Source organism: Tachypleus tridentatus, chromosome 9, assembly GCF_004210375.1.
Source record: "Tachypleus tridentatus isolate NWPU-2018 chromosome 9, ASM421037v1, whole genome shotgun sequence".
Lineage (NCBI taxonomy): Eukaryota > Metazoa > Arthropoda > Merostomata > Xiphosura > Limulidae > Tachypleus > Tachypleus tridentatus.
This window is the reverse complement of record NC_134833.1, coordinates 95,420,990-95,448,106: the sequence shown is the minus strand read 5'-3', so window position 1 is coordinate 95,448,106 and position 27,117 is coordinate 95,420,990. Positions and strand designations below refer to the sequence as shown.

At 33.3% G+C, this 27,117-nt stretch overlaps 1 protein-coding gene across 1 annotated transcript; it reads right to left on the bottom strand.

The window, feature by feature from the left end:
- Positions 1 to 821: 821 nt before the first annotated feature.
- LOC143227196 (vesicular glutamate transporter 2-like) lies at positions 822 to 26,775 on the bottom strand. The gene is made up of 9 exons (XM_076458689.1): positions 26,581 to 26,775; positions 19,790 to 19,877; positions 18,329 to 18,415; positions 16,533 to 16,672; positions 15,621 to 15,770; positions 14,430 to 14,562; positions 12,790 to 12,900; positions 9,112 to 9,239; positions 822 to 3,132 (listed from the first exon to the last, which is right to left on the bottom strand). Exons 1-9 carry the CDS (start codon positions 26,716 to 26,718, stop codon positions 2,791 to 2,793), a joined length of 1,317 nt encoding a protein of 438 aa, XP_076314804.1. The 5' UTR covers positions 26,719 to 26,775; the 3' UTR covers positions 822 to 2,790.
- Positions 26,776 to 27,117: the final 342 nt, after the last annotated feature.

Below are 27,117 nucleotides of genomic sequence, written 5' to 3'. Positions count from 1 at the left end.
AGGCTGTAAGATATTTTGTCAGACATAACTCTGCATCAGTTGGTTGAAATAATGTTTAGGTAGAAAATTTGAATTTTCTGAAGGGTTTTAACCAAAGTGAATCTCATACTTTGTAGCATGTAAGGGTTGTAAAAGAAGCTTCAAAATGAGTTCGCATATAATGATTTATCATATCTATAAATAGTGGGAAAATTAAGGCAAACGACGTGTTTCTTACTCATGATATACTGATTTTTCAAATGTTTTGTACATATAGTGTACATTAACTTCTTCTCTAGCCTTAAAAAACTTATTGAACTCGGTTGTTTAACTGAGGTGTCAAATGCACTTTTTCACGGGAGAATTGTTTATAAAATGGAATGTAGGATACTAAACAGACAGTAATATTTTCTACTGGCAGGTCAGGTAGTACTTCAAAGTTAAAATTTTAATCATTCACGTTATGACTTCTGCGTCCTAAAAATAATAGCTTTATTTGTGTGTATAATCTTATGTTTTCTTAGTTCTAAACAGTCTTAGATTCAACAAACTTCTAACGCACTTCGTTCTGAGAAGTGTCCAGTAAATGCGACCTAAGATACACTTGCTTAAACTTCGATTATTGTTGAATTTAATAAAGATTGTTTCACTGTGTTAAACTTATGTTCAGTCTTTTTTCACTTCTTCAAAATAGGTCGAGGTTTGTTTGGAAATAAATTGTCTGATAATATTTTGTTGAATCAACCCGATTACTTTAACATAAGTCAATACACCTGAGAATAGCACAATATACGATTTATTGAATCTCCAAGAAAAACAAAATTCATTCCAGTAGTATTGATTCATGATAGTATACAGTTAATCGGTATTTAATGCTTTTATTTCAGAATTAAAAAACATTTTTCAAACTGCTCATTAGCCGTGATATTTAAAAACGTACAGCTTGTTGGCTTGCAGACTTATATCACTGTGTGTGTGTGTTTGTGTGTTTTTCTTATAGCAAAGCCACAAAGGGCTATCTGCTCAGCCCACCGAGGGAAATCGAGCCCCTGATTTTAGCGTTGTAAATCCGGAGACATACCGCTGTACTAGCGGGGGGCTTATATCACTAAACATTGGAGTTAGACATCTGTATTTGGCCCAGCGTAGTTAGCCCATTGTGTAGCTTTGCACTGAATAACAAACAATGATAAAAAGTCACATGAAATAAATTAATTTCATAGTTTTTTTGACTAATATTGTTTTTTTTGTGATGAAAACAAGTAACACTTTTCTAAAATTTTTACTAAATTCTCGAAAATGCCTATAATATAATTTTTACGATAATTCAAATATCTCAAGGAACAAATTGCCTTTTATAACAATTTTGATACAAATTCTCATGTTAAACATCAATATAAAACAGAATAGTAGTAACACAGTTTCCTTTAATAACGTGAGTCTCAGTTAACAAAGCTTTCATATAAGTATTAACACCTCTATAACACCAAATGACTTAAACATATTTCATAATATTGAATTTCATAGCTAAACATGCATACCTAATAATAGTATAATATTGTTATACATACATCAACGAAATGACCACCTCAGTTTGACGTGAATACGTACGAACAAAAAAAAAAAAAAAAAAGAGTTCTGTGTAGATATAATTTCTACTGAGGGTGCGTCTTGTAATATCTTATATATATATATATATATATAGTCATAAAATCATTGTGCAAAACAGTTTATTTTCAAACATTGTGCAAAATTATTGGTCTTAATCTCAGATACCGAATAACGGATTCAAAAGATTGCCAGATTTAACGTTAAAAACAGTATAATTGGTTTAAAATATTACCAGGCTTAACCTCCGATATAGGATAATTGGTCTAAAAGGTTACCAGGCTTAATCACAAAGACAAGATGGTGAATTCAAATTGTTACCAGCCTTAATTTTAAAGATAGGAAAATGAATTTATAGATTGATACATCCAGAAAAGCAACCATTGAGACAAAAACATGTTTTTTTTTTTTGTTTTTACAAGCGAATTCGATCCATACAAAGCCAGGTAAAGTTCACACAGATTTGCTTTTATCTTACCTATTACGTGTAAATAATCCATTCTGTTTTTAAGAATGTCACACTGAAGCTGTTGAGTCGTTATTATTACTATGTAAGTATGTGTACAATCCAATTTACCATTTTCCCTTTACGAAGTCTCTAGATACGCATATGGGTTTGGAACATTAATTGGCTTAAGTTAAAAAGTACGATTATGCATTTCAGAAAATCTTGCAATGAGCAAACAAGTAATAAGCTTAATTTACTATTTAAAGCAGACGTAGAAAATGAAGAATTATTGAATCATGGTTAAAAACACGATTAAATAAAATGGAAAAAGAACTGTAATACTGTTAAGACTAGTTTGTAATGTTAGAATATTTAATCTCAACTTCCCTCACTGACCTAATAAACAGAGATAAACACTGTTATACTGTGAAATAATAAAACAGTTGAATAATATCGTCTTACGACGGTTATAATACAAGCGATGGCAAAAAAGCGATTTTTGGTGATGTTTTTTTTTTCATATAGAATGTATTACATCACATAACTTAAAACATCATGACAATTTAGGTATAATAGATTGAAGTCTACTAAATTTAGTCGACATGCAAATTTTTCTTTCTAAACAATATTTTAAATAAAATGAATATTTATTACTGATGATAAAATTATTCATCTGCGATTATAATTGGAATTATGACAGTATTAATGAACATCTATATTACTTTGGCAATTGACAATTAACATAAACCCCTAAGTTAATATTCTCTGTCATCAACATTTCCGTGCAAATACCGATCACGAGGGGGCGCTTGCACTAGTTCTTCTTTCGTTGCGAAAACTGGCTTTTGACTACTGATTGTGGCACCATAGGATGTCTGTTTCGCACCATCAACAGATACAGGGGTGGTGATTCCCTTTATTTGCTGAGTTGCATCATTAAATGCATTTTCTAGTGGATTCCAAGATAAACCTTCGTCTTTACTTGGTGCTTCTGCCCACGGTTGTAGCTCTCCAGAGGCGAAGATTGCATAAAATATTACTCCGCCAAAGTGTATCAAACTAGCAATAAGAAAAACGTTTTCCCACTCTGCTGCAGTCTGAAAAATTAGGATTTGTTTAAATAAGTGCGGAAAATAAATATAGGCTATTGCCAATGTATAAATATAGGAAGAACAAACACAACTGAAGTGTTTTACACAGCTTGTAGCTTACCAGTACAGAAAAACTGTAAGAAAACACAAAAACACCCTTCTCATAAATTCTTATTTGTTTTCAGATCCCAACTCAACTTGGCAAAAGGTTCGTGATAGGGAAAATGAAGTCTTAACAATAAAAATGAAGACGGTTGACAATACACAAAACATTTTATTTACAAAATACGAACGTTTCGGAGTACACTTATTCCATCTTCAGAGACATCTGAAAATAGTGTTAAAGATATATTTATTAATTAATGCTATAGTAGCACTAATCACTTTTTTACTTAGATAGTTAGTGAAGTAGTAAACTGAAAGAAAATAAACAGATAATAGAATATATTACGGATCTGTTGAGTTTTAAGTTTGTAAATTTAGATTAATATTAGCTCTAAAAAGGCGTAACTCAATATAACAACAGTAAATCTACAGACGTACAACTCTAAAACCAAGGTTTCAATTCCCCATGATGGACACAACAAGTAGCCCATTGTGGCTTTGCTTCAAATCATTCAAGAAACTGAAGATATGTGTAAGTCGTAAGCTATGTGTAAATTTTCTTTATTGTAGAGTTAAAAGTCTGAAGATCCTGTAGTAATGATAGAGAAATCGTCATATGAAATATTGTGACCTCAACTGTGTCGTGATATATTCTATAATCTGTTTTTTATCTCCTTTTATTTACCACTTTACTCAGTATTTAAGTAAATTAGTGAAACATTGTCAACAGCGGTGTGCGTCAAGGATCATCACTTTCACCAGTCCTCTTCAAAGTCTACACCATGGATATAATCTGTTATGAAAGTCCAAGCAATGTCACGTGCCAACCTTTTTTGACGACACTGTGTTAGGCAGCAGAGGCTCTAGCAATGCTGAAATCGAAAATAAGATACAACATTCCCTTAAGTGTTATTAAATGATGCAATAACATAGAAATGATCACAAGTATTGTTGAATCTGCAGCCATACTTTGCAAATTCAGCAACAGATATGGTGATAAAGACAAGCCATCACCATCCTTTGTGCGTATCGGAAGTATATGGGTTTGTGTATAAACTTTGACAAACAACTCAGCTTCACCAATCACGTTAATATAATATTAACCCATACTATCAAAGGCATCTGTGCACTGAAAATTGAAGTAGAACGTAAAGCTAAAGAACGTCAACTGTATATATTGTAAATCTTCTCTGCTCGATTCTAGGTTATGCATCCTGGATGATCAGCACAAGTGTTAAAGAGTTAGATAAGATTAAAAAACTAGTCACTGGATGTTCTTCAACCATAACCATGAACGCTTCAGTAGCATCGCTGAAAACTAACAACACATACAAGCAAAACTATTCAGTGTAAAAAACCACGCATTCCTTCCACTATAGAGCTCAAAATCATCCTGTAAACACCACCTAAGCAGGAGTTTACCTAAAAGGTGCCTAAGGAGATTACCATTGGTGGAGAGGTATTATACAGCTACCACTGACACAGTTCATCACCATTTGATCTCAGATGTTTGCTTATGGAATAAACATTTGACGCCATTGGATCAAGTAAGCCTTGATAGAAAATACAGAGGTTGGGTGGAGAGTAAAGCAGATAAACATATGTCAACACTTATTCCAAAACCGTAGTAACAACGGCATGATACCACATGCCCAACCTTTTTTATGCCCTGCACCCCTAAAAAATTTAATATGTTCTCGCACCCCTCACAGTTATTATTTATTTAAGAATAAAAATGAAGGTGGCCAAAACAATTTTTTATAATTAGTTTTTAATGATATATAAACAAAAACGAAACATTTGGAAAAAAATATTACAACAAACTAAAAGTTGCATAAACCCTACAAGGCCTACAAAAAAAATAAATTTTCATTCATGCATGAAATGAAATTTCTTTGAATTTGAAATGTTCAAATGTTCATAAGCCAATTTAAATTTAATGACTCTTTTGTTCCTGTTTATTTCTTATGAGTTTTTCAAAGCGTGGCACTTTGTTGCTGATAGCAATCCGCAAGTCTGCCTGTGCACCCAAGTGATTTCTAGATTTTCTCTTCATTGACAAAACCAAACTCGCATAAGTATGTCGTCGCGAATGGGATGAGCACATTTAGTGCTTTTTCACAAAGTTTTGGAAACATGTCCATTGCCGAACACCAATATTGTTCCAAAGTTTTGCTTTCAAACTGCATTTCAAGAAATCGATTTGTGCGCAGTTCAATAAGATCTTCCTTCAATTCTTCATCATCCGACATATTATCCAAATTGAAGGAGTATGGATTCATAATCCATTCTTCAGAAGTTTACATTTCTCCTTCAAAATATCCACCAAATGACTTTGATAGTATTTCCAAATGATCCACAATTTCTTCACACACACATGAAATTAGCGACTCATCCTCACCTACCATTTCTTCGAGTGACGAAAAATTTGAAAGATTCCCTCTTTTAACTTGTCGACACCAATGATGTAACTTTTCTTTGAAAGCATTTAACTTTTCGCAGCATTTCAATATGTTTATGTTTATCCCTTGAAGAGATACACTCAGGTCATTCATACGAGTGAAAATATCACTCAAATAGGTTAGCATTTGATTGAATTCTTGTGTTTCTATTTCTCCGGGCAGATCATAGTCACGTTCCTTCAGAAAAGTTTTGACTTCTTCTTGCAGGGGCCGGCATGGCAAGTGTGTTAAGGCGTTCGAATATATAGGACAGTACACTTAATATAAAAAAAAACAAACTGAAATGTTATCTCGCACCCCCTGGAACGCTATCTCGCACCCCCAAGGGGTGCGAGCACCCCTGGTTGGGAATCACTGCCATACACACAAATATTTATGGTTCCTACAACATTCAGCTTCTGTGAAATAGCAACAATCTACACAAAGTTGATAGATAAATCACACTTCACACAATTAGTAAAAGGATAAAGACGTAGTAAACAAAGTTTCACCTGAATTGTTGAAAGTCACGAATCACAATAAACAGTGCCACAAACATACGTTTGCGACTAATTCTCATGTAGTACTGTATAATATTAAGAATGGCTGATCTTCTAATGGGTGAAATAAGGCAAAAACACTGCATACATAGGCGTTTTTAATGAGTTTTCTTGCCTTGAAGACAATATGAGATTGAAGAGGACTTATGAATTTGTAAAATGTAGTTTCTCCAATAGCAAGACTTCTGGCAGTTTGTTCCGCTTAACATATTTTTTGTCTACACAAACATAAGTTATAAGATAATTACACTGATAAAGCAGAGCTGTATAAACTGTAAATACTAAATGTAGCCTAATTTTTATTCTTCTCTTTTTTTTTTAGATTGAAACTAAATGGTCAAAATGTCTTTAGATTATTTCATATTGGCGGTGTGAACGCATAAACCAAAGATAGAGTAGGATTAGAATAATAGTTAGATTAATTGTTTGAATGCATAAACCAAAGGTAGAGTAGAATTAGAATAATAGCTAGATTAATTGTTTGAATGCATAAACCAAAGGTAGAGTAGGATTAGAATAATAGTTAGATTAATTGTTTGAATGCATAAACCAAAGGTAGGTTAGGATTAAAATAATAGTTAAATTAATTGTTTGAACCAAACTAAGCGTGTTAAGGCGTGCGACTCGTAATCTGAGGGTCGCGGGTTCGCATCCCCATCGCGCCAAACATGCTCGCTCTTTCAGCCGTGGGGGCGTTATAATGTGACGGTCAATCCCACTATTCATTGGTCAAAGAGTAGCCCAAGAGTTGGCAGTGGGTGGTGATGATTAGCTGCCTGCCCTCGAGTCTTACATTGCAAAAGTAGGGACGGCTAGCACAGACAGCCCTCGAGTAGCTTTGTGCGAAATTCAAAAACAAACAAAACAAGCATAAACCAAAGATAGAATAGAATTAGAATAATAATTAGATTAATTGTTTACATGCATAAATCAAAGGTAGAGTAGAATTAGAATAATAATTAGATTAATTGTCTATTCCTGATGCCACTTTTCTTTTTCAACCAATGTAAGGGTAAACCATTAGCTGTTTTAATGCTTTAGATAATATTAGTCGTGTTAACATTCATCAAGCGTTCAATTCACTTTTTGTATAGTTTAAAAGGCTACTAGGTGAGATAGTATGGGTTTTATTTTGTAGATTATTTCTCTTCGTTTCATAATATTTGCAGTGCTTATAGATTATGCTAAACCTCTATATTTTGCTAGATGTTACTCGTTACTTTTTGATATTTGAGAGATTTACTTGAAGTTCGCGGATGTTTGGAGAGAGTTTCCTCAGCTTACTAACTTTCAGTATTATTCTGATTAACTTGGAACGTGTAGACCCTTTTTTCATTCGCGGATTCCAGATCTTACAACTGTACTTTGTGCAAGAAGTCTGAAAATATTCCCTTTGAAACAATAATCTGCACGCTGTGATACCGAGGGCGCGTTTTACTTCTGAGGCTTAACTGTACTGTAGTCAGAACTTTTTGTGAAGAATTAGCTGCTGGTTTCGAAAAGCTAAAGCAGTTAGAAAGATTATAGATATTAAAAAAGCTTGTAAAGTATAGGATAATATAGCGATTAATTCACACGATATATAGTAAAAATGTTTACAACTGAAGTGTGCGCAAAGACCTTTTTTTTTTAAAGGGCAAGTGTATATAAACACACAAATGCATGCTGTAAGTTAACGTATACCATTCGAGTGCTGAGCTTTGGTCGTTTTATCCTTATATAGTTTCTAGTTTACATGGCAAACTGACACTCCTCATCAGATCAGATATAACTTGCAAGCTTACAATAGTTTCAGGTTTGCATGGCAAACTGACACTCCTCATTAGATCAGATAGAACTTCCCAGTTTGTAAACTGGGCGCTCGACTCGTAATATGTGGGTCGCGGGTTCGAATCCACGTCACACTAAATCATGATCGCTCTCTCACCCGTGGGAACGTTATAATGTGACGATCAATCCCACTAATTGTTAGTCAAGACTAGCCCAAGAGTTAGTAATGGGTGGGGATGACTAGTTGCCTTCCCTCCAGACTTACACTGCTAAATTAGGAACAGCCAGCGTAGATAGCCCTCGTGTAGCTTTGCGCGAAATTCAAAAACAAAAAACAAAACAAACGACTCGCATTGCTCTGAAAAGGGTCAAAGTGGTCTGAGTTTACCATACCAACCTGCACTGCATGATCATGCAAGTAAAGAAAGAAGGAAGAGGTCAAAGCTCACCTGACCCTCCAGGGTACGTATGATTACCCAAACCCCGAGACATAGGAAGAAACGACTCGCAATCTGCAAGTCACGATTTCGAATCCCTATCACCAAACGCTCGTCTTTTATTATTATATGTGACGGTGAATCCCACTGTTAGTTGGTAAAAGAATAGCCTAAGAGTTGGCGGTAGATGGTGTTGAATAGTTACATTTTTTTGTCTGTTACTGCTAAACTATGGACGGATAGTGCAGATGACCCTCGAGAAGCTTTGTGCGAAATTAATAAAAACAAATAATAAATTCCAGTTTGTGCTGCCATCTATTGACACAATCACTTGTTTATTTGATGAATTTTGCGCGAAGCTAATCGTCCCTAATTTGAAAATGTTGACCAAAGGGAAGGTTGCTAGTCAGCACCATTCACTGCCATATCATAGGTTCTAACAAATAATGGAATGTGACTGTAACTCTAAAAACGCAATTACGCTTTTAAAATGCGTAGCAGTCCGACACGCTAGTCACTGGAATCACCCATGGGACTGACAAAACACAAAATATTTACACCTGAATTACTTAAACAAAAGACAAAAAGGGCAAAGTAATTCAATAATACTGATTACTGTTCACGTGGATGTTTAAGCTGTTTTTACAATATTACTGTACTGAAATTACCTACCGAATGTTTGGTTAGAGCCTCCACTACTATAGGACAAATCATTCCAGAAAGAGTACCGAATCCATTGGACAATCCCATCAAGAGGCTAGCATAACGAGGAGCGATGTCCAAGTGGTTGACATTAAATCCTGTGAAATCATACAAGAACACCACTAACAAATATACTTATCAAATGATAAAGTGGTCTCTCAGAACAACGTAATATACACTCTTTAATTTTTTTTCTATATTAAATTTTGTGTAAATATCTATTCAAAATATGATGTGAGAAACTATAGTATAGTATGTATTTGAATAAAGTCAGTACATAATTGGACATAATAAAATAAAATATATATATTTTCAAATTATTAACAATCCATCATCAAACATAATAATCTGAAATGTGGAAGAACTGTATATGAAGTTGTACGGATCAAAAAGCCAATTTCGTTGTAGTTAAAGTCAATATTCTATACTTTATACTGATTTTATTCTCTGATGAATTGTGTTAACAAACATGTTATTTATTTTTTCTTGAAATTTTTAGAAATCATTGGGCAGTGTCTCAGACACCATCATTTCAGTTTCATGTTGTTTTTTTGAAAGAATGGTTTGGAACAAGTCCACTCGAGTAATTGTGAATTTGTCATTTTCCCATTGCCTTCCGTGTTACTCTATTTCAGTTCTTTCTTTATTACATAGAACAGAATCGTCACAATAACGATAATCCACTTCCATAATCTTGTTAATACTCCACCGTGCGTCAGGTTTTACGCGTGAATAGACGCCCGGGAAGATTCGATATGTACCAGTTTAGTCATTTAAGAGGAAGCGTTCTGGGATAATAAACTTTTCGTCTCAGACCATGAGTTAGCTATGGTTACAATAAGTTTGTGGGAAATTCAGAGAAGAGAGATTAACCATTTTGATTTCAAAGAAGTCATTTTGATAAGACAAAACTTACCCAGTGAAAGAGAACTTTTGCGAATTAATTCTAAATTTAAAATTCAAAGGTTAAAGGACACTAGAGAACGTAGATATACTGTTTGGTCATGCAGTAAGAGAACTGTTGTTAAAAAAACAAAATACTAGTACATTTGCTCTTGTGGTAGCTTCGAGTATATATCTATATATCAACACTAATTTATTTGGAGTACGGATATTTCTTTATGGTTTATTGAAAAAAAGGAAATAATATTTTAAAAATCACACCACACTTCTTTGATTTACGGAAAATTTCGTTCATTAAACAAAGCTTTGAAACACTGATAATGCACCGCATAACATCCTCTAGAAACAAGAAAATTTTCCAAAAATATATTAATAAAATAGATCAGCACGTACGTTTGTTTTTTTGTTTTGAATTTCGCGCAGAGCTACTTGAGGGCTATCTGAGCTAGCCGTCCCTAATTTAGCAATGTAAGACAAAAGGGAAGGCAGCTAGTCATCGCTAAGCCACTGCCAACTCTTGCTTTACTTTTTTATCAATGAATAGGGGGATTGACCTTCACATTATAACGCTCCCACGGCTAAAAGGGGCGAGTATCTCTGGCGCGACGCGAATGCGAACCCGCGACGTTTGGTGTACGAGTCGCACGCCTTAACCAACCTGCCCGAGTTTGTATGTCTTATTAAGGTGTTATTTTTAAAAACGGCTCGTTTGGGTTGATAAAAGTGTTTTTACGTAGAGGACCAAACAACGTTTCGACCTTCTTCGGTCATCGTCAGGTTCAGGCCTGGCATGGCCAAGCGCGTAAGGCGTGCGACTCGTAATCCGAGGGTCGCGGGTTCGCGCCCGCGTCGCGCTAAACATGCTCGCCCTCCCAGCCGTGGGGGTGTATAATGTGACGGTCAATCCCACTATTCGTTGGTAAAAGAGTAGCCCAAGAGTTGGCGGTGGGTGGTGATGACTAGCTGCCTTCCCTCTAGTTTTACACTGCTAAATTAGGGACGGCTAGCACAGATAGCCCTCGAGTAGCTTTGTGCGAAATTCCAAAAAAACAAACAAACAAATCGTCAGGTTCACAAGGTGTTATTTTGCTTAGCTCACAGAAAAAGAATTAATGAAAGTAATGTTTAGCTACAATAAAAGCACAGTTGCTTTTCAGTAAGAAAGATAGTAGTATTTAGTTTTATTGTTAGACGTAACGTTTTTATATGAGCAATGTAGTGTTGATTGTCGGGAAGGAGGAGTTATGGAAGCGGCTTAGAGCCCGTAATTTTTCTAAACCTTCAGAACAATTTGAGCAACATGAAACACAAGTTAGACTGAAGGAGATTATTGCGCATTATTGAGACTGTTAAAAAGTTGTATTGATGCTCCATTAGAGTTGAGTTAGTAAGTTGTAAATAAACTTTAAGTTCATCTCAAGTTCAACGATTGAAGTTTATATTCTGTTATTTCCTTTAAATATTCACAATGGAATAACTGAAAAACTATACCTAGTATATTTGAAATTTAATATTATGGACTGTATCAATATAGCTTTAACCGATATCAGAGTTAAAACGTTGTAAACTTAAGTCCCTAAACACGGCACACACATTAAGTAAACGTTTTTGTAACACATAGGTGATGAAATTTATCAGTATAATTTGTCTGATGACAAGGAAATCTTAGCGAAAAAGTTTAAAAATCTTTTATCTTTAAGGAAGTTTCTGCAGAACTTTATTTTTGTTTTGTTTTTGTTCATTTAGAATTAATCACAAAGCTTCACAATGGGTATCTGTACTTTGCCCATCCTGGAAATCGAAGCGCGATTTTCAGCAATGTGAGTCCGCAGACATACCACTGTGCCATTGCTGGGCTTTGTTTTGGAACTATTTTACAAATGTTGTTTAAGTTTCAAATTTGGAAAAAATGTGGAACTTTTGACCAAGTTAAACCTCAAATCTCTGGATGTTACAATATTTCATATCTAAAAAAAAAACAGTTCAAGAAAGGATGAAGCTCGGACCTTAAAACTGTGAGGACATTATAATAACTTAAACTGAACAAAAGCAACTGTCAGCGAATTAGATGTGTTGAATATGGTAAATTCTACTGCTGAGACGACTAATACTAAGTTGCCCTACTTACTGGATAAGTTGAATCTGTTGAATCCTGTTGCTGACACGACTAATACTAAGTTGCCCTACTTACTGGATAAGTTGAATCTGTTGAATCCTATTGCTGACATGACTAATACTAAGTTGCCCTACTTACTGGATAAGTTGAATCTGTTGAATCCTGTTGCTGACATGACTAATACTAAGTTGCCCTACTTACTGGATATATTTAATCTGTTAAATCCGACTGCTGAACAAATATCTAAGTTTGTTTACTAACCAGATATATTAGATTTATTGAATCCTACTGCTTACATGACTGATACTGAGTTGCCCTACTTACTGGATATGTTGAATCTGTTGAATTCTACTACTGAGACGACTAATATTAAAATATTCTAATTATTGGATGTTTTGAATATGTTAAGTCCTACTGCTGATGTGGCTAATATTAAGTTGGCCTACTTAGTAAATATGTTAAATCTGTTGAATCCTACTGCTGAGACGACTAATGATATGTTGGTTTATTTATTGGATATGTTTAATCTGTAGAATTCCACTACTGACATGACTAATACTAAGTTGGTCTACTTACCGAATATGTTTAATCCTACTGTTACCTTGATTATTATTAATTTCTATACTTACCAGATATGGCAAACCCACTGAATCCCACAGCAACTGTGAGCGCTGTGATAGATAGTGTAGTATTACGGGTATATCCTACGACTAGAAGAAACACTGCTTCCAAGCCAAAACCTGCAAAAAATCATTATTAGTTAAGCGGGAAATGCAGTAGACAGTACATGATTTGCAGGATTGAGTATCTTATATTAAAACAATTTTGATGGCGGAAATCATAAAGTCACGTGGCGTCGTTGTTTTGAGAGAACTGCATGTATCAAAAGTACTTTTGTCATTGATTGATTTTTCGTAGGTAGTATGATAAGATCACAATTTGATCGCTTTTTGGTAGGGTATATAATAAATGTTTACGACAAAATATTTTCAAAAAATCAGATCATTAACATATGTTAAAATCGAGAATTTAGAATTTCTAAGACGAACATATCCTTTATATTTAATGCCTTTGTAAAACAAAGGAATATCAGTCATCTAGGGAATCAGAACCATATATAAAGATACTTGCAAGAAGTTTTACACCAGTTGTGGTAAGTAAGATACATCATCCTGTAATAGGTCAGAATCCATGAGCAGAAAAGTTATTGGCAAATGCTCTTCATGTCTTCCAGGCAACGTAACAGAGCATAATCAAGAAGGATCTCTATCTGGAAAAGCAACACAAGTAAATGTACATAAGATATTTAAATGACATATATGTTCATAGCTGAAACAGATGGAGAAGAAAACTGGTACGCATGCTACTCCATATGAATACACAACGGTAAAGTTGCTTATGGATTTTTGTGCAATAAGACTATTGAAGTAGGTGTCGGGTAATCGTAATCTATCTATATTAGATGGATTATGAAAAGTAGCAGGAAGTGTGTTTCTGCTTTAAGCATGATAACCTTATGACAGAGCTTTTTTCAGTGAAAAGTACACTGCAGGGCTGCTTTCGAAATTAATAGTCGTTTGACGTCACATAATCGGCAGATGTAGCGAAACGAACTGTAACGCAGTAAGTAATGAGACTAATTGTTTAATGTAACATACTCAACCTCTGTATATTTTCTGTAACGTTTATAAATAATCAGCTCTTTCAGTGACAAATTTCTTTTGAAACATACAGCAAAATAACATGGTGTGAATCTACAGATGGACATTTACGGGACCATGGTAATGAAGGACCTAAACAGTTACACGTGCATAAACAGTTGTTGTGTTTATGCAATATTAAAAGAAAAATATATTTTATTCTCACTGCTTGATCTTCATTTAACCATACAAATATATAATAAAATGAATTTTCTATAACTTTAATGGATTTAAGGTAATATGTTACAGCATGTGAAAATAATGAAACAAATTTTTAAAGTTGGAAATAATAAGATAATTAAATTCATTTTGTTACTATTTTTTATAAGATATGGTCCTAGGATGTTAAACAATATAGAATAACCAAAACAATATAAAATAACCAAAACAATTATTAACAACGTATATGACAAAATTGCCGTGAAGTTTCTTTTTCTTTGTCTATAACATATCAATATAAACAAGTTTTACTATCGGTCATGTCCGCAGAAAATAAATGTACACCAAAAATATAGTTGTATCTGATATAGTTTTATCAAGTTATGGGTAACAGTAAAGAACGCACGTACCTCCACAGTTAAAAACTTTCCGCACAGAAGTTGTGGTCAAGTATTCTCTTCGGCGAAGATAATCAGCAAGATGGCCACCAACTGGAACAACTATCGTCATCAGTAAATGAGGAAGAGCTCCTAACAATCCAGACTAAAATAAACAATAATACAGCTTAACTAGATTTAAAAAAGTACAGTTTTAATAAAATGTTCTTGCCAACAATAATTGAAGAAGTGGTTTTAGTAAAAAACAACAACAATAAAAGCAGAACATCCTATCTAGGATAACAAAACTCATACATCAATATGGTTACCAGTAGGCTAGGAGGTTGCCATACGTCTTCCAACTAAAAAAAAAAATAATTTATGTATATATTAATAAAACTGATAGTTTAAACGATTATATTATTACCACAGTTGAAGAAGTAGTTATTAGTATTTGAATATAAAAATCAAAATAGAATAGCTTATCTAAATCAAAAACGAATAAATCAGCACGGTTATTAGTAGTCTAGAAAGTTGTTCCAGTGTTACCGGCTGATAAACAGAATATTTTATCCAAGCTAAGAAAAACTGATAATTTAAGCTCATAGCTGGTCATTTAGAATGTTTCAGACTAAGTCGTAAGAATAAATTCTTCAAAACCATAATACTGATAAACAGTTCAAAAAGACCTTTGTAATGTTGCCACTTATCAGATTTCGTTTATAATAAATTACACACACACACACACACACACACACACACACACACACACATATATATATATATACACCGGCAAAAAAAAGCGCTCCTACTACAGAAACGTACGTTTTATCACCTACTAACTTAAAAGTATCCTGACATTAAAATATACGATAAAAAAACTGAAATATTTCTCAGTTTCTTCGAGCGAAAAGTGATTTTCCACAAGTTCTATAAGTTAGTACTTTGATCTATCCAACCAATAGCTTATAACGTTACACAGCATAATCTTGGTGTTAAACAAATAACTCACACTTAAGGCTAATCAACTCTGTCTTGCAGTAATCTTTGCAGAATTACTCTAAAAGAACGTGAAAACAAACACCAGCTACTAAAATGGAAGACCTCTTGAACAACCTACAAAATAATGGTCAAACCAGACCCGGTTACTTATGTTATCTATATAACAGTGGAAGAATTCCCGAGAGACGTAACAGTAAAGATCAAACCAGATAAGCTACTAACCTTGTCTAAGTCAAAGTGGAAAACCTCCTTAAAATACATTGGCTGAGAGATAAGTAGTAAGTAGAAACTCCAGCTCCTAGCAAAGTTAGCTACTATGATTGCAAACACAGGCATTGAAGTAAATATGGCATTCCAAGGCGTATTCTTCAGCTAAGAACGTATAAAAAACAGAGTTAACAACAATTTTAATAAAAGTGTTTTTTAAGGATAAAATATAATAATCAACACAGTCCACATTGGACCCAGATAAAGTTGGGACACTTTAGCTCAGCAAAAGTAGAGTGGGGAATATCTGAATAAAACGTACTCCAGTATGTTCTATGATTTCTTATATATTTAATAATCACTATACTGTATTCATTCATTGCATGTGTGGTATTCAGTAAGTTGTACGCATATTTTATATGTGCAGTGTTCAGTTAGTTGTATGCATTATTTACATGCTTATTGCAGTCATCATGCTCCATGTCTTCTTTATATGCGTGCAATGTTTAGTACGTTGTACTCTTTCCTTAAGTGTTTAGTGTTCGGTATGTGGCGCTTATTCTTTATCATTTATACTTTTTTTTACATGAATTCTCTTTTAAAATATTGAATTGAAGAATGTTTTGAATAACGATACAAATATAGTATTTGTTGTTGTTGTTTTGAATTAGCACAAAACTACACAACGGGCTATCTGTGTTCTGCCCGCCACGAGTATCAAAACCCGGTTTTTAGCGTTGTGATTCCACAGATGTGCCGCTGTGCCACTGGGGGGCTACAAATATAGTAACAAAGACACAAGTATAGTAACAACAAAAAAATTTCTGACTCACTAAATTTGCAATGTTACTAGACGACACCAATTTACCAAATCTATATTAAAAAATCTTTATTTTGGTTTATCTTGAGTTTAGTATATTTACATACGGTTAGCGTATTTTGATCGACAGAATCCCCCAAGCTGTGTTCGATGTAAATTACTTCTTCTTGAGTTATTGTCGGATGTTTTGAAGGTTTTTCAAAAGACAGCCACATCCAGAATACATACCATATCAATCCAAAAACACCTGTTATTATAAGAACACATTATTATTAATTATATAAAAAAATTCACCCGAAAACACATGTTATTATGTTAAAGCATCTTCATTAATGGGAAAAGAAAACCACCGAAAAACATCTGTTATTTTACTAATATATCATTATTAATGAAATGAAATAAACATCCGAAAACACGTGTTATTGAATGAACACATCATTATAAATAAAATAAAAAAATTTTGGAAAATATCTACTGTTTTATAAATACATCATTATTAATTAGACGAAAAAAACACCAGGAAATACCTGTTACTGAAAACCTCCTAGACACAACGTAATCATGACACAAGTACGAAACGCAGTATTTCAATAACATAAATACGAAACGCAGCGATAAAAAAATCACTTTGTACTATGCTGTTCAACTGGCCCATTGACACAGACATAAAATCCATCAGTAGACATTTTCACTGTAATGTGTCATCTAATGGCCCACTGAAAAAAGCACGAATTGCAGCTACAGAGATTTTTCATTGTACCATTTTGTCCATTTAACTCCTTGGTAATTTTATAACCCCCCCAATACTAAATTTGTCATAAAATTAACATTATGAATGCTTTACGCTATAAAACAATTCAGTCAAGTAGTTCATCCATATTTCACTATATTTTCTTATGTTGCAGGAATAAAAGAGTCAATTATTGCGGTTTACTTGAACATTTTTATGTTGCAGGATTTTATTCGATTCTCTGAAACTGCCTGATTCATGATTAGATGATTAATCCCTTATTGCACAGTTTTCGATGGCAAGCCTCTCTTTGTTTTTCAATTTAAAATATAACATTGGGTTGGTTATGTGGTATACAATATTTCTGTTTTTGTTTCATAAGCAGTCTCCATTTTATTAGGAAAGTCAAACATTACTTAGTTTTTAAGACTGCAGTGTATTTTAATTGGAACTTTATTATTAATTTTTCATATTAAATAGTCCCCCAAATTCTTGGATGTTTTAGTTTTCTTTCAAGATGGGTCTGCATGCCGTTTTTACAAGTCAAGTAAACCTAAATGATACAACTATAAATTACAAAGACAAAAATATATTTGAATATCATTCTATGCACTTAGTGAATGATAGAATGCATTTTTAAATGACAATATTTTATTATATATTAGTGAGTCTTGTTTCTTATTGGTATTCATTTATGAAGGAATTCGAGTCAAATTACTGTTATATCCAAGTCCGATTTTTTTAGAAGTCAAGGTAATATTGACACTTAGTTTGAAAATCTCAAAGCGGCTTTTGCTAACAAACTTATACCAGCATCATCGTTTGTCTGATGCTAATACCGAGTAATTCATGAGAATCCAACCTGATCATTGCTTAATAGCAGTACTAACGTATTCAAAAGTATCCAAAGTGATTATTTGTTTAATACTAATATTTTATAATTCACGAGAGTCCAACCTGATCATTTATTTAATTCAGTTAACGATAATCGAACCTAATCATTTATTTAATAACAATTCTGCATCATTTACGAGTATAAAAAAATTATAATTTACATAATACTAAAACGGTAATTTATGATAATCCATCCTGATCATTTGCTTAATATCAATACTAGATACTTCACGAGAAAAAAATCCAACACTAAACAAAAACAATTCCTAAATACCTTACCATAAAAATAGAAACATGCCTGCCATCCTATGTAATCTGTCAAAATTCCTGACAGGGGCATACCAATCACAGCTCCAGCGTAAGATCCTGCAAGTTTACAAAGTACAACACAAAGACTTATTTTACTTTACCAATATGGATAATAATTATAATACAAATACAAAAATAATTAACGTTTGCATAATAATCTATATGGACTAACGCGATGTTTTACGTTGATAAATGATTATTTATTGGTGAAAATACAACGTTGAAACTGTTAAGCTGTTATTGTCTCCCATCAAGTTATTTATGCAATCTAAAATATTTAACAAACGTGAACCTACTTTAAAATTTTATTATTTCCTGTAGATAACAGCAACCTCCATATAGTACGAATGATGTGTTTTGTTAAACTAAACAAACTCGTGTTTTCGCCTAGATTTATGTATGTAAACATGAAAGTCATTTATGACAGTGACCATAGGGTACAATCCTAAAATTATCTTCCGAGTCCTTATGGATTCTGACACAGAAGCAAACGAAGAATGTTACGAAAATCTCAGTAAATGCACACATCACTTATTTTAGATAGCAAGTATCTTTTCAAAACCTTTGAAAAACGGTGAAACAGAGTTTGAGTAAAATCTTTGTTTTTCATAATAAACTAGAACTTGACTTTCCCATCTTCCAAATTTATTATTGTTTAATCAGAAGTCAGTTTGAAACCTGTTTCTATTATCTTACTAACGGACTAGAATTTGGTTCGAAACATGTTGTCGTCATTTCTTAACATCTCATTAGTCAGTTAAAATTTAACTTAAAATATATCACGGAAATGTGTAGTTTTAACTTTCCTGTTATTTTATTATTGAAGCGGTTCGTAACATGTTTATTTTATTTTCCCATTGTTAAAATAACGAACCAGAATTTGTTTTATACAGATTGCCGTTATCTTGGTAATGTATTACTAATGAATATGAACTTGTTTTGAGCATGTCGTCCATATTTTCCTAACATATCAATAACGAACTCATGTAGAGTACAAGCAGGCTACACGACTTTCCAATGTTGTCAGTATTGAGTAAGAATTCAGTTGGATTAATGTTGGATTTTGTTATGTCGATAATAAACCTGAACTTAATCGAAACATGCTCAACCTTTTTTTTTATTGTTTCGATAACAAGCGAACAAATATTTCCAAAATATTTTTATTTTAAAAATATTGTAATCTAACCATAACAAGTTGTAAGAGTTTCAGGTTTGTCTCCAATAAATATAATTAATATTATCAGGAATGCATTAAGTTTTTAAACACTAAAATGACGTAAATAACTTTTGATTTTCTAAACACAGAATATAAGGGTAATTTCATTCTTTAGTTAATACGCAAGATCACATAATACAATCATCTTAAACTAATATTACATATTATTCAGAGCTTAAAACGTTATAGTATTAAGATTTTAAGATAGTACTTGCCACAAAATGCCAAAGTTGCTAAGCGACTACGCTCTAAAGGCGGTGCCCAGTGTCGCCAAATACCGTGGCAGGCTGGATACGTCACTCCCTAGGAGTTAGAATTAAAACAAAATTAACAGTTTATATATAATTTATCTCATTATTTGAGTATTTTATTTTCTGTAAATTCTAGCCGCGGCATAGCACAAACTTTTAGCTTATAGCTCCGTCATCTCTTGACCAATTTAAGATCTAATTGCAGTTTTGGACTCAGGATGTCAAAATCTTTCGATTTATGCATTGATGACGCCAAACGCTTAAGAGATAATTCATTATGATTCTGAAAAAAAACATTTTTGGTTTGAAAATATGCTGGTAAAAATCCTGATAAGTAATAAATTCGAATTCGGTATATGCGTGCCCCATGCTTGATAGTGCTGGCGCACAAAAATATAACTAATAAAAAAGGAAGAAAAGTCTCATCGATTAATTTGCTCTAATCTTGCTTAAAATAATTTAAAATGTCGCGGCTATTGACAATTATTTTTTGTTTGATTTAACAACGTGTCAGTCATACTATAATTACATATCTCAAGTTAATCAAACTTATATATTGTTTGGTAAAACGTTTTGTTTTTTTTTTATTCTGAGTGTGCGTGTGCGTTTTCTTACAGCAAAACCATATCGGTCTATCGCGGTGTCCACAGAGGGAAATCAAACCCTTACAGCTGTCCCAGCGAGGGAATTTTTTTACTGTGTAGCACAACCAGTTTATTATACAGAGAAATTGTGTGTAAAAAATTATCTCACTACTGAATGGGGTATGACTAAAAGCATGAAACTAGCAGAGTGGGCGTAATGTGTGTAAAATTGTATTAAGCATGAACTTCTATCAAGAAAGTTGTTAAACAATAAAAAAACATTTGCTGTTATAATTTTTCTCACTGTGATTACTCGTGTGTAGTTTCTGATTGATAGAAGTAGGTTTTTCAATATTTAAAATAAAGTTTAAATAAATATGCCGGATTGTGGAACGCATTTTTTCAGCAACAAGGCACAAACTATAAGCACCCTGCTAGTACAGCGGTAAATCTACGGATTCGCAACGCTAAAATCAGAAGTTCGATTCCAATCGGTTGGTTCAGCGGATAGCCTGATGTGGCTTTGTTATAAGAAAACATACATACAAACATTAACCTTCTAATTCAAAGTCCAATCAAGCTATGTGTGACGGTCAATCCCACTATTCGTTGGTAAAAGAGTAGCTCAAGAGTAGGTAGTGGGGAGTGATGACTAGCTGTTTTCCCTATAGTCTCACACTGATAAATTAGGGACGGCTAGAGCAGATTGCCCTCCTGTAGGTTTACGCGAAATTTAAACCAAACCTTCTAGTCTTGCACTGCAAAATTAGGGATGTCTAATGCAGATAGTCCTAAGTTCAGTTTTTTTCGACATTCAAAAACAAACAGTTAGAAAGGAAATGCCTTTATGGAGTTTAGAGTCATTTTCGGTTAATAAATATGTTGAGATACTGTCTTAAATTACAATGAGGTTACAAAGATTATTTCATTCCCGTTTTAAAATCTCAAATGTTTAATAAAATTATTAAAATATCATGACGGTTTATTTGTAGTGTTACTTACTATCTTAATAAGTTAAACATCAATAAAGAGGATAACTAAAGTGTTCTGTATTCTTGTTTTAAACACAATTACTGTTATTAAATATTGTTATTACGTCTTTCAGTGTTTTATACATTATATATATATAACAAGGCAAAACCATTGTTATTAAAAAACGTTAAAACATCTGTTAAAGTTACAAACAAGTCACTGAAGAGCCCAAATGTCTCACAACATGTGGTTAATGAAATACGGACTCGATCTTAGAAAACCAATAAATTTGCTGTAGATATAGAAATGGTAGGCCATTAGCGCAATAACTTCGTCTTTTGAACATGACGCAAACAGAAAGCCTCAGAAAAATGATAATTTATTTTAAACAATGGCGCTAGATACAAACTTTGTAGACATTTGAAGAGAGACCATTTTTAAAACCAACCACAGTTTCACAGCAGAAATATGTGTACATGAAGATGATGGCTTACTGGCTTGGGTAAGCCTGTTCTCTTGGCCCCACTGTTATTTGTGTGTTATGACATAACACTGTGGGTATTGAACGATATAGAGATTTAATCAGTCTTGAACCAACAATTCTTCTAATCGATCCTAACTCCAACCATTGTACTCAACTGGTTAGTAAATTGTTGAAGGAATACACTGCAAAAATTTAAATCTGATTAAACTTGTATAAATGTTCTAGACCAGTGGTTTCCAAACTTTGTGTTACAGCAAGTTGCTCGTGGTGTCGCGAAAGTTTTACCAAAAGAAGAAGAATCGAGAACAAAAAACAATCCTTGTGGTACCAAGGTTGTCGTACAAATAAAGATAAGTGGTTTAGGATTTCATTAGTGAAAGGAGTTTGGAAACTGCGGCCCTCATCTGATTCACATTCAAGATGGGATAATGAGTTTTTTAGCATCTCTAATAGTTAAATAGAGCATACAAAACCTAGCAACACACCGATTCATATCAAGGTATGACTTACAGTGTCCAAAGTAGTCACAGTTCTTATCAACAAATGTTTTTCGATCGTGTATTAGGCTGCAAATATGGTATAATTAAATGTGGTTTTGTGCCCTAAGATTCCAATAGGAATCAACTGGATATCACATCAACACGGCTGGTTACCAAGTTCTTGTTGGTAACTCAGCGATACCAATAACATTATTTATGCTTTATCATAGCTAGAACATAAAAAACTCCTATGATCCTTTAATTTCCTGAACATTTGTAACAATGAAATATAGTTTACAATTACAGACAGTTCAACTGATGCAAAGATTTTCGCAGCTTCGGTAGCGAAATGTAATACTAAGTTATTCTCTTTAAGCAACGTAACAAAAGCTAACATATAAATAAGTAGGAATACCCAATACAATTTCGTTTGCGTTCTAAGGTCATTGGGCAGAAGTGAGTACCAGACTATTTGTACAAGTCTCCATAAATTAAATATTTATTTATACACTATCGTTTTAATATTAATTCACCTGTAGTTGCATGTCGTTACTATGACTAAATATTTAATGTGTGTGTGTTTTCTCATAACAAAACCACACGAGGATATCTACTAAGTCCAGCGAGGGGAAGCAAACCGCTGATTTTAGTGTTGTAAATCCGTACACTTTCCACCGCACCAGCGGGTAACGAGATTTCGTCCATAAACTGGCAAAAAATAAAAACGTTTTGGATCTTTTATAGTATAAGAATAAACGTGGCATGTTTTTCTTGGGTTAATTCATAAACATTTTAGGCAAGTAACAAACATTCATCTTAACAATCTTCAACTGTTCTGCTCTTCTTGTATGGAAACACGAAAGGAACAAGGTTATCATTTTCTGGTTTGTACTTGTGTGAATAAAAAAGAAAGAATGGGTAAAAGTGTGACGAAACGTTACAGAGTTATCTGCTAGGATAAGTGAAAGTGTGACGAAACGTTACAGAGTTATCTGCTAGGATAAGTGAAAGTGTGACGAAACGTTACACAGTTATCTGTTAGGACAAACAACTGCCATGTTATTCTTTACTCTCCTTTTCATGCGGTTACCTAAACCCTAAAATACTACTTTATGTTCATTGCAAAATAAAATTATTCAAATGTAATATTTATGTGTGGTAAGTCTAATAAACTCTATTCTAATAAAAATTGATGGTTTTAAGGACTAACTTGTTACGTAAGTCATCTTTCTTGTAAAGAAAAAATAATTTAGGGGCTTTCCAAACAGGATATACTTAGCTAAAAAAAACCAATACTTATAGATTCATTAAACTCTAGAAAAAAATTGAAGTTTTGAACCCTTACAACATTATTTTTTTGAACAAAATGTTTAAGATATAGTCAGTAATTTCCATTATCTTATAACATAAGAAAGGGTGTTGCCACCATGCTGATTGTAGCAGCTGAATAATTTTAAAATGATATATGAAAATGTAGTGGATTCTGACAGAACAAGGAAATGAGTAACTGAAACAATTATATAACATAAAAAAAATGTTTAAATATGCGAAATGTTCTCTTTCTTCAGGTATTATACTGGATAGCGTGTGTGTTTTATAACAAAGCCACATCAAGCTCGGTTCTGCGTTTACAATGGAAAATTGTACCCCTATTTTTGTAAATCCTTAGACTTACTGCTGTCCCACCGGGGGAACACTAGTGTATAACTGTTGATCCGTTAGCAAACGTTTCCCGCTTGGACAGCGGTAAGTCTAAGGATTTATAAAAATCAGTGGTACGATTCTCCTCGATGGACACAGAAGATAATCCAATGTGGCTTGGCTGTAAGAAAACACACATGCCTTTAGCAAACGAGCTTTATGCAATAAATCAAAATACCAGATATCGTTGTTATAGTTTCGGTTTGTTTAGAATTTCGCGCAAAGCTACTCGAGTGCTACCTGCGTTAGTCGTCCCTAATGTAAAACTGTAGGGAAGACAGCTACTTATCACCATTCACCACCAGTTCTTAGGCTGCTCTTTTACCAATGAATAGGGGGATTGACCCTAGCATTATAACGCCCCCACGGCTAAAAGGGCGAGCATGTTTGATGTGGCGAGGATTCGATCCATCGACCCTCAGGTTACGATTTGAGTGCTTTAACCACACGTCTATGCCTGGCACGTTGCGATAGTAACGATAACGTGTTTCCATTACTTAGAATTCAGACAGTTGAAAATGGTAGCTCTTGTTAGAATGGAAGGTTTTTAAGAATTCAGAGCGGAAAAGAATAATTGTGAATGCTGCTCACAGAGAGAAAGAAAAACAGAAGTAAATTATTGTCCTTGTTCGAAAGGAGACAAATATTTGCAATAAAAACAGCGAAGAACAAAAGAGGTCCCATAGAATCAGCTGGCTAACCGATATTTGTAACCAGAAAGTCATTGTTAAACTTTCTAAAACACCAAATAAGGAAAGTTTTAGAACATCTAATGACTAAAAAACGAACATGCACCAAACACATGCACATATATGTGTCTTTATTATCGAAAACATTACAATACAAAATAAACAGATCTGTATTTGTTTTAAACAAAATAACTACCAACCTGCTGCCTTCTAAAAACGTGACATTCATTTATTGCTTTAAAACTAGCCAGGACTGAGCCAGTTATAACACTTTCAACCAGAGAGCATACTGAAACCAAACTGTATATAACTTTTTAAATGTAAAACTTATCAACCGGAACATACCGAATAAAATGCGCATCTACACTTGTTCAAGATACCCACAGTAATCGAATGCAATTTGAGGTTATTTTAGGCAATGATTTTTTTTTTTTTATGTTGAGTTGGCGATTCTATAATTTCACTCATACTCTTTCATGTTCGTAGGTGTTCACTTTTAATCCAACATTTTACATTTGTGGTTTTAAGAAAATTAACAGAAGTGAATTCAGTTATAATGATATACATATTTTAGTAAAGACACGAAATTTCACCAGTCTCTTTAGGTTGATTTATCTAAATTGGCCAAATGAATATTATATGAATGGAGAAATTTGTACCCAAGGAACTGAAATATGTGAATAATTCTTGACGTTTGTAGCAAGTCACATTATGTACATGAGTTTTAAAAATATAAATAAAATGGTCAAAGTGCTTCAGATTTATAGTTTTCGTTTAAAATCTTTAATTTTTTAAAAAGGTTTCAGAATTCCTAGATATAAAATGTTTCAAGTTTGCTGTAAACCACAAAACATCGATTAATAAGTAAATGCACCTCGAGGTTCATTAACGTATATCTTTAAAAATTCTGAATAAATAAATCACCATTATATTTGGCGAAATCATATATCACATGAATAAAGGAGAAATCCACTATTTAGTGACGTAGAAGAACTATCAAAACATTTACTGATAATGTAAGAACTTTGAAACTGAAAGAGTTATTGAGATTAATAAGCGATTTCTTAAAATTCAAAATGAGGAGAAACGATATATTTTTGAGCCTATCGAATAGCAGTTTCCAAAAAACCCTGAAGTCTGTTTAGCAGCTCAATTGTGTTCGAAATATTAAATTTTACGTTGGAAATAGATAACGCCGTGTTAAAATTACCACTTTAACTAATAAACACGTTTATCTTTGAAAATGAAATAGCAAAAACGTCTTATGCTTTCGTTCTCATTATTAGCAGGGTTCAAGTGAGTTATTGTGTCTGTTCAAAGTTATCTTGTGTTATCCTTGTAGTTTTTATTAAGACTCAATTAATCCCTAGCGCTCTCTAACAGGTATGACAAGAAATCAATCAACCATTGTGCTATACTTAACGGATTTAACTCGTCCCGGATGTTTCCTGACAATTATGTCAGGAATTAATATACAAACTCTTGTTCAATTCTTATATTTAATATCAAGAGCTAGTAAACCTCGTTCTTCCTTAACAGTTATCATCTGGAATCAATCAACCCTTTTTGTTATTACTAGGACTCAACTATTATGTGGTGTTCCTTGACAGGTATCAAACACTAAACAGATAAACCACGGAGCTCTTTAACATTTACCACTATGAATCCATTAATCGGCACATGTATTATCACTTAAACATTTGTATATACTAACGTACAATTATCTTCAGGAATCAACTTCATCACAATCTAATAAATAGGACTTAGTTACATTTTGGTAGCTATTAAGAGGACTAGATGTAACCAACTCATGATATATGTTCTGAAATGCGTTATTAAACCTTACCTCAACTAATCCTTGGAGTATCCTAACAAATATTACCAATAGTGGATTAACTTTCGATGCTCCAGGAATCAGGAGATTAAGAAATGATGATACGGCAATTGCTGTTCCAAACACTCTGTAATGAAGGTGTAATAGCATTCAATCAAAAGCACTTTACTTGAATGTAAGTAGAAAGTACACAGTAACATGTTGTTGCAACATGTAACTAAACAGAGGCGTTCATTAAGATGTTCTGTAATGAAACATTGTTTAACAGCGTAATTACTCAATGATCAAAAATATCACAACAAATACAATGGAATTTCAGTCACTTTATTATTTATTTCCATTTATTTAACTGTTTTTATGAACAAAACATCAATGGAAAAATTCAACGTGCATTATCCATTAAGAAATATTTAGTTTGTTTCCTCCTCTCCAAAATGATTTTGGAAGTTCTAACAAAACTTACCTGTTTGCAGGATATTTACCGGCAAGAAACCCTCCTGGGATCTGTGTAACTAGGTAACCCCAAAAGAACGACGAATCTATGACTCC

What these genes read in the sequence shown, in the direction of transcription:
- LOC143227196 (XM_076458689.1), bottom strand. Translation starts at nt 26,718, where the DNA reads ATGCTATTACACCTTCATTACAGAGTGTTTGGAACAGCAATTGCCGTA. An exon ending in TACTCCAAGGATTAGTTGAG is followed by an intron (nt 19,878 to 26,580) that starts GTAAGGTTTAAT and finishes TCTAACTCCTAG; the next exon opens with GGAGTGACGTATCCAGCCTG. An exon ending in TCGATCAAAATACGCTAACC is followed by an intron (nt 15,771 to 16,532) that starts GTATGTAAATAT and finishes ATACGTTCTTAG; the next exon opens with CTGAAGAATACGCCTTGGAA.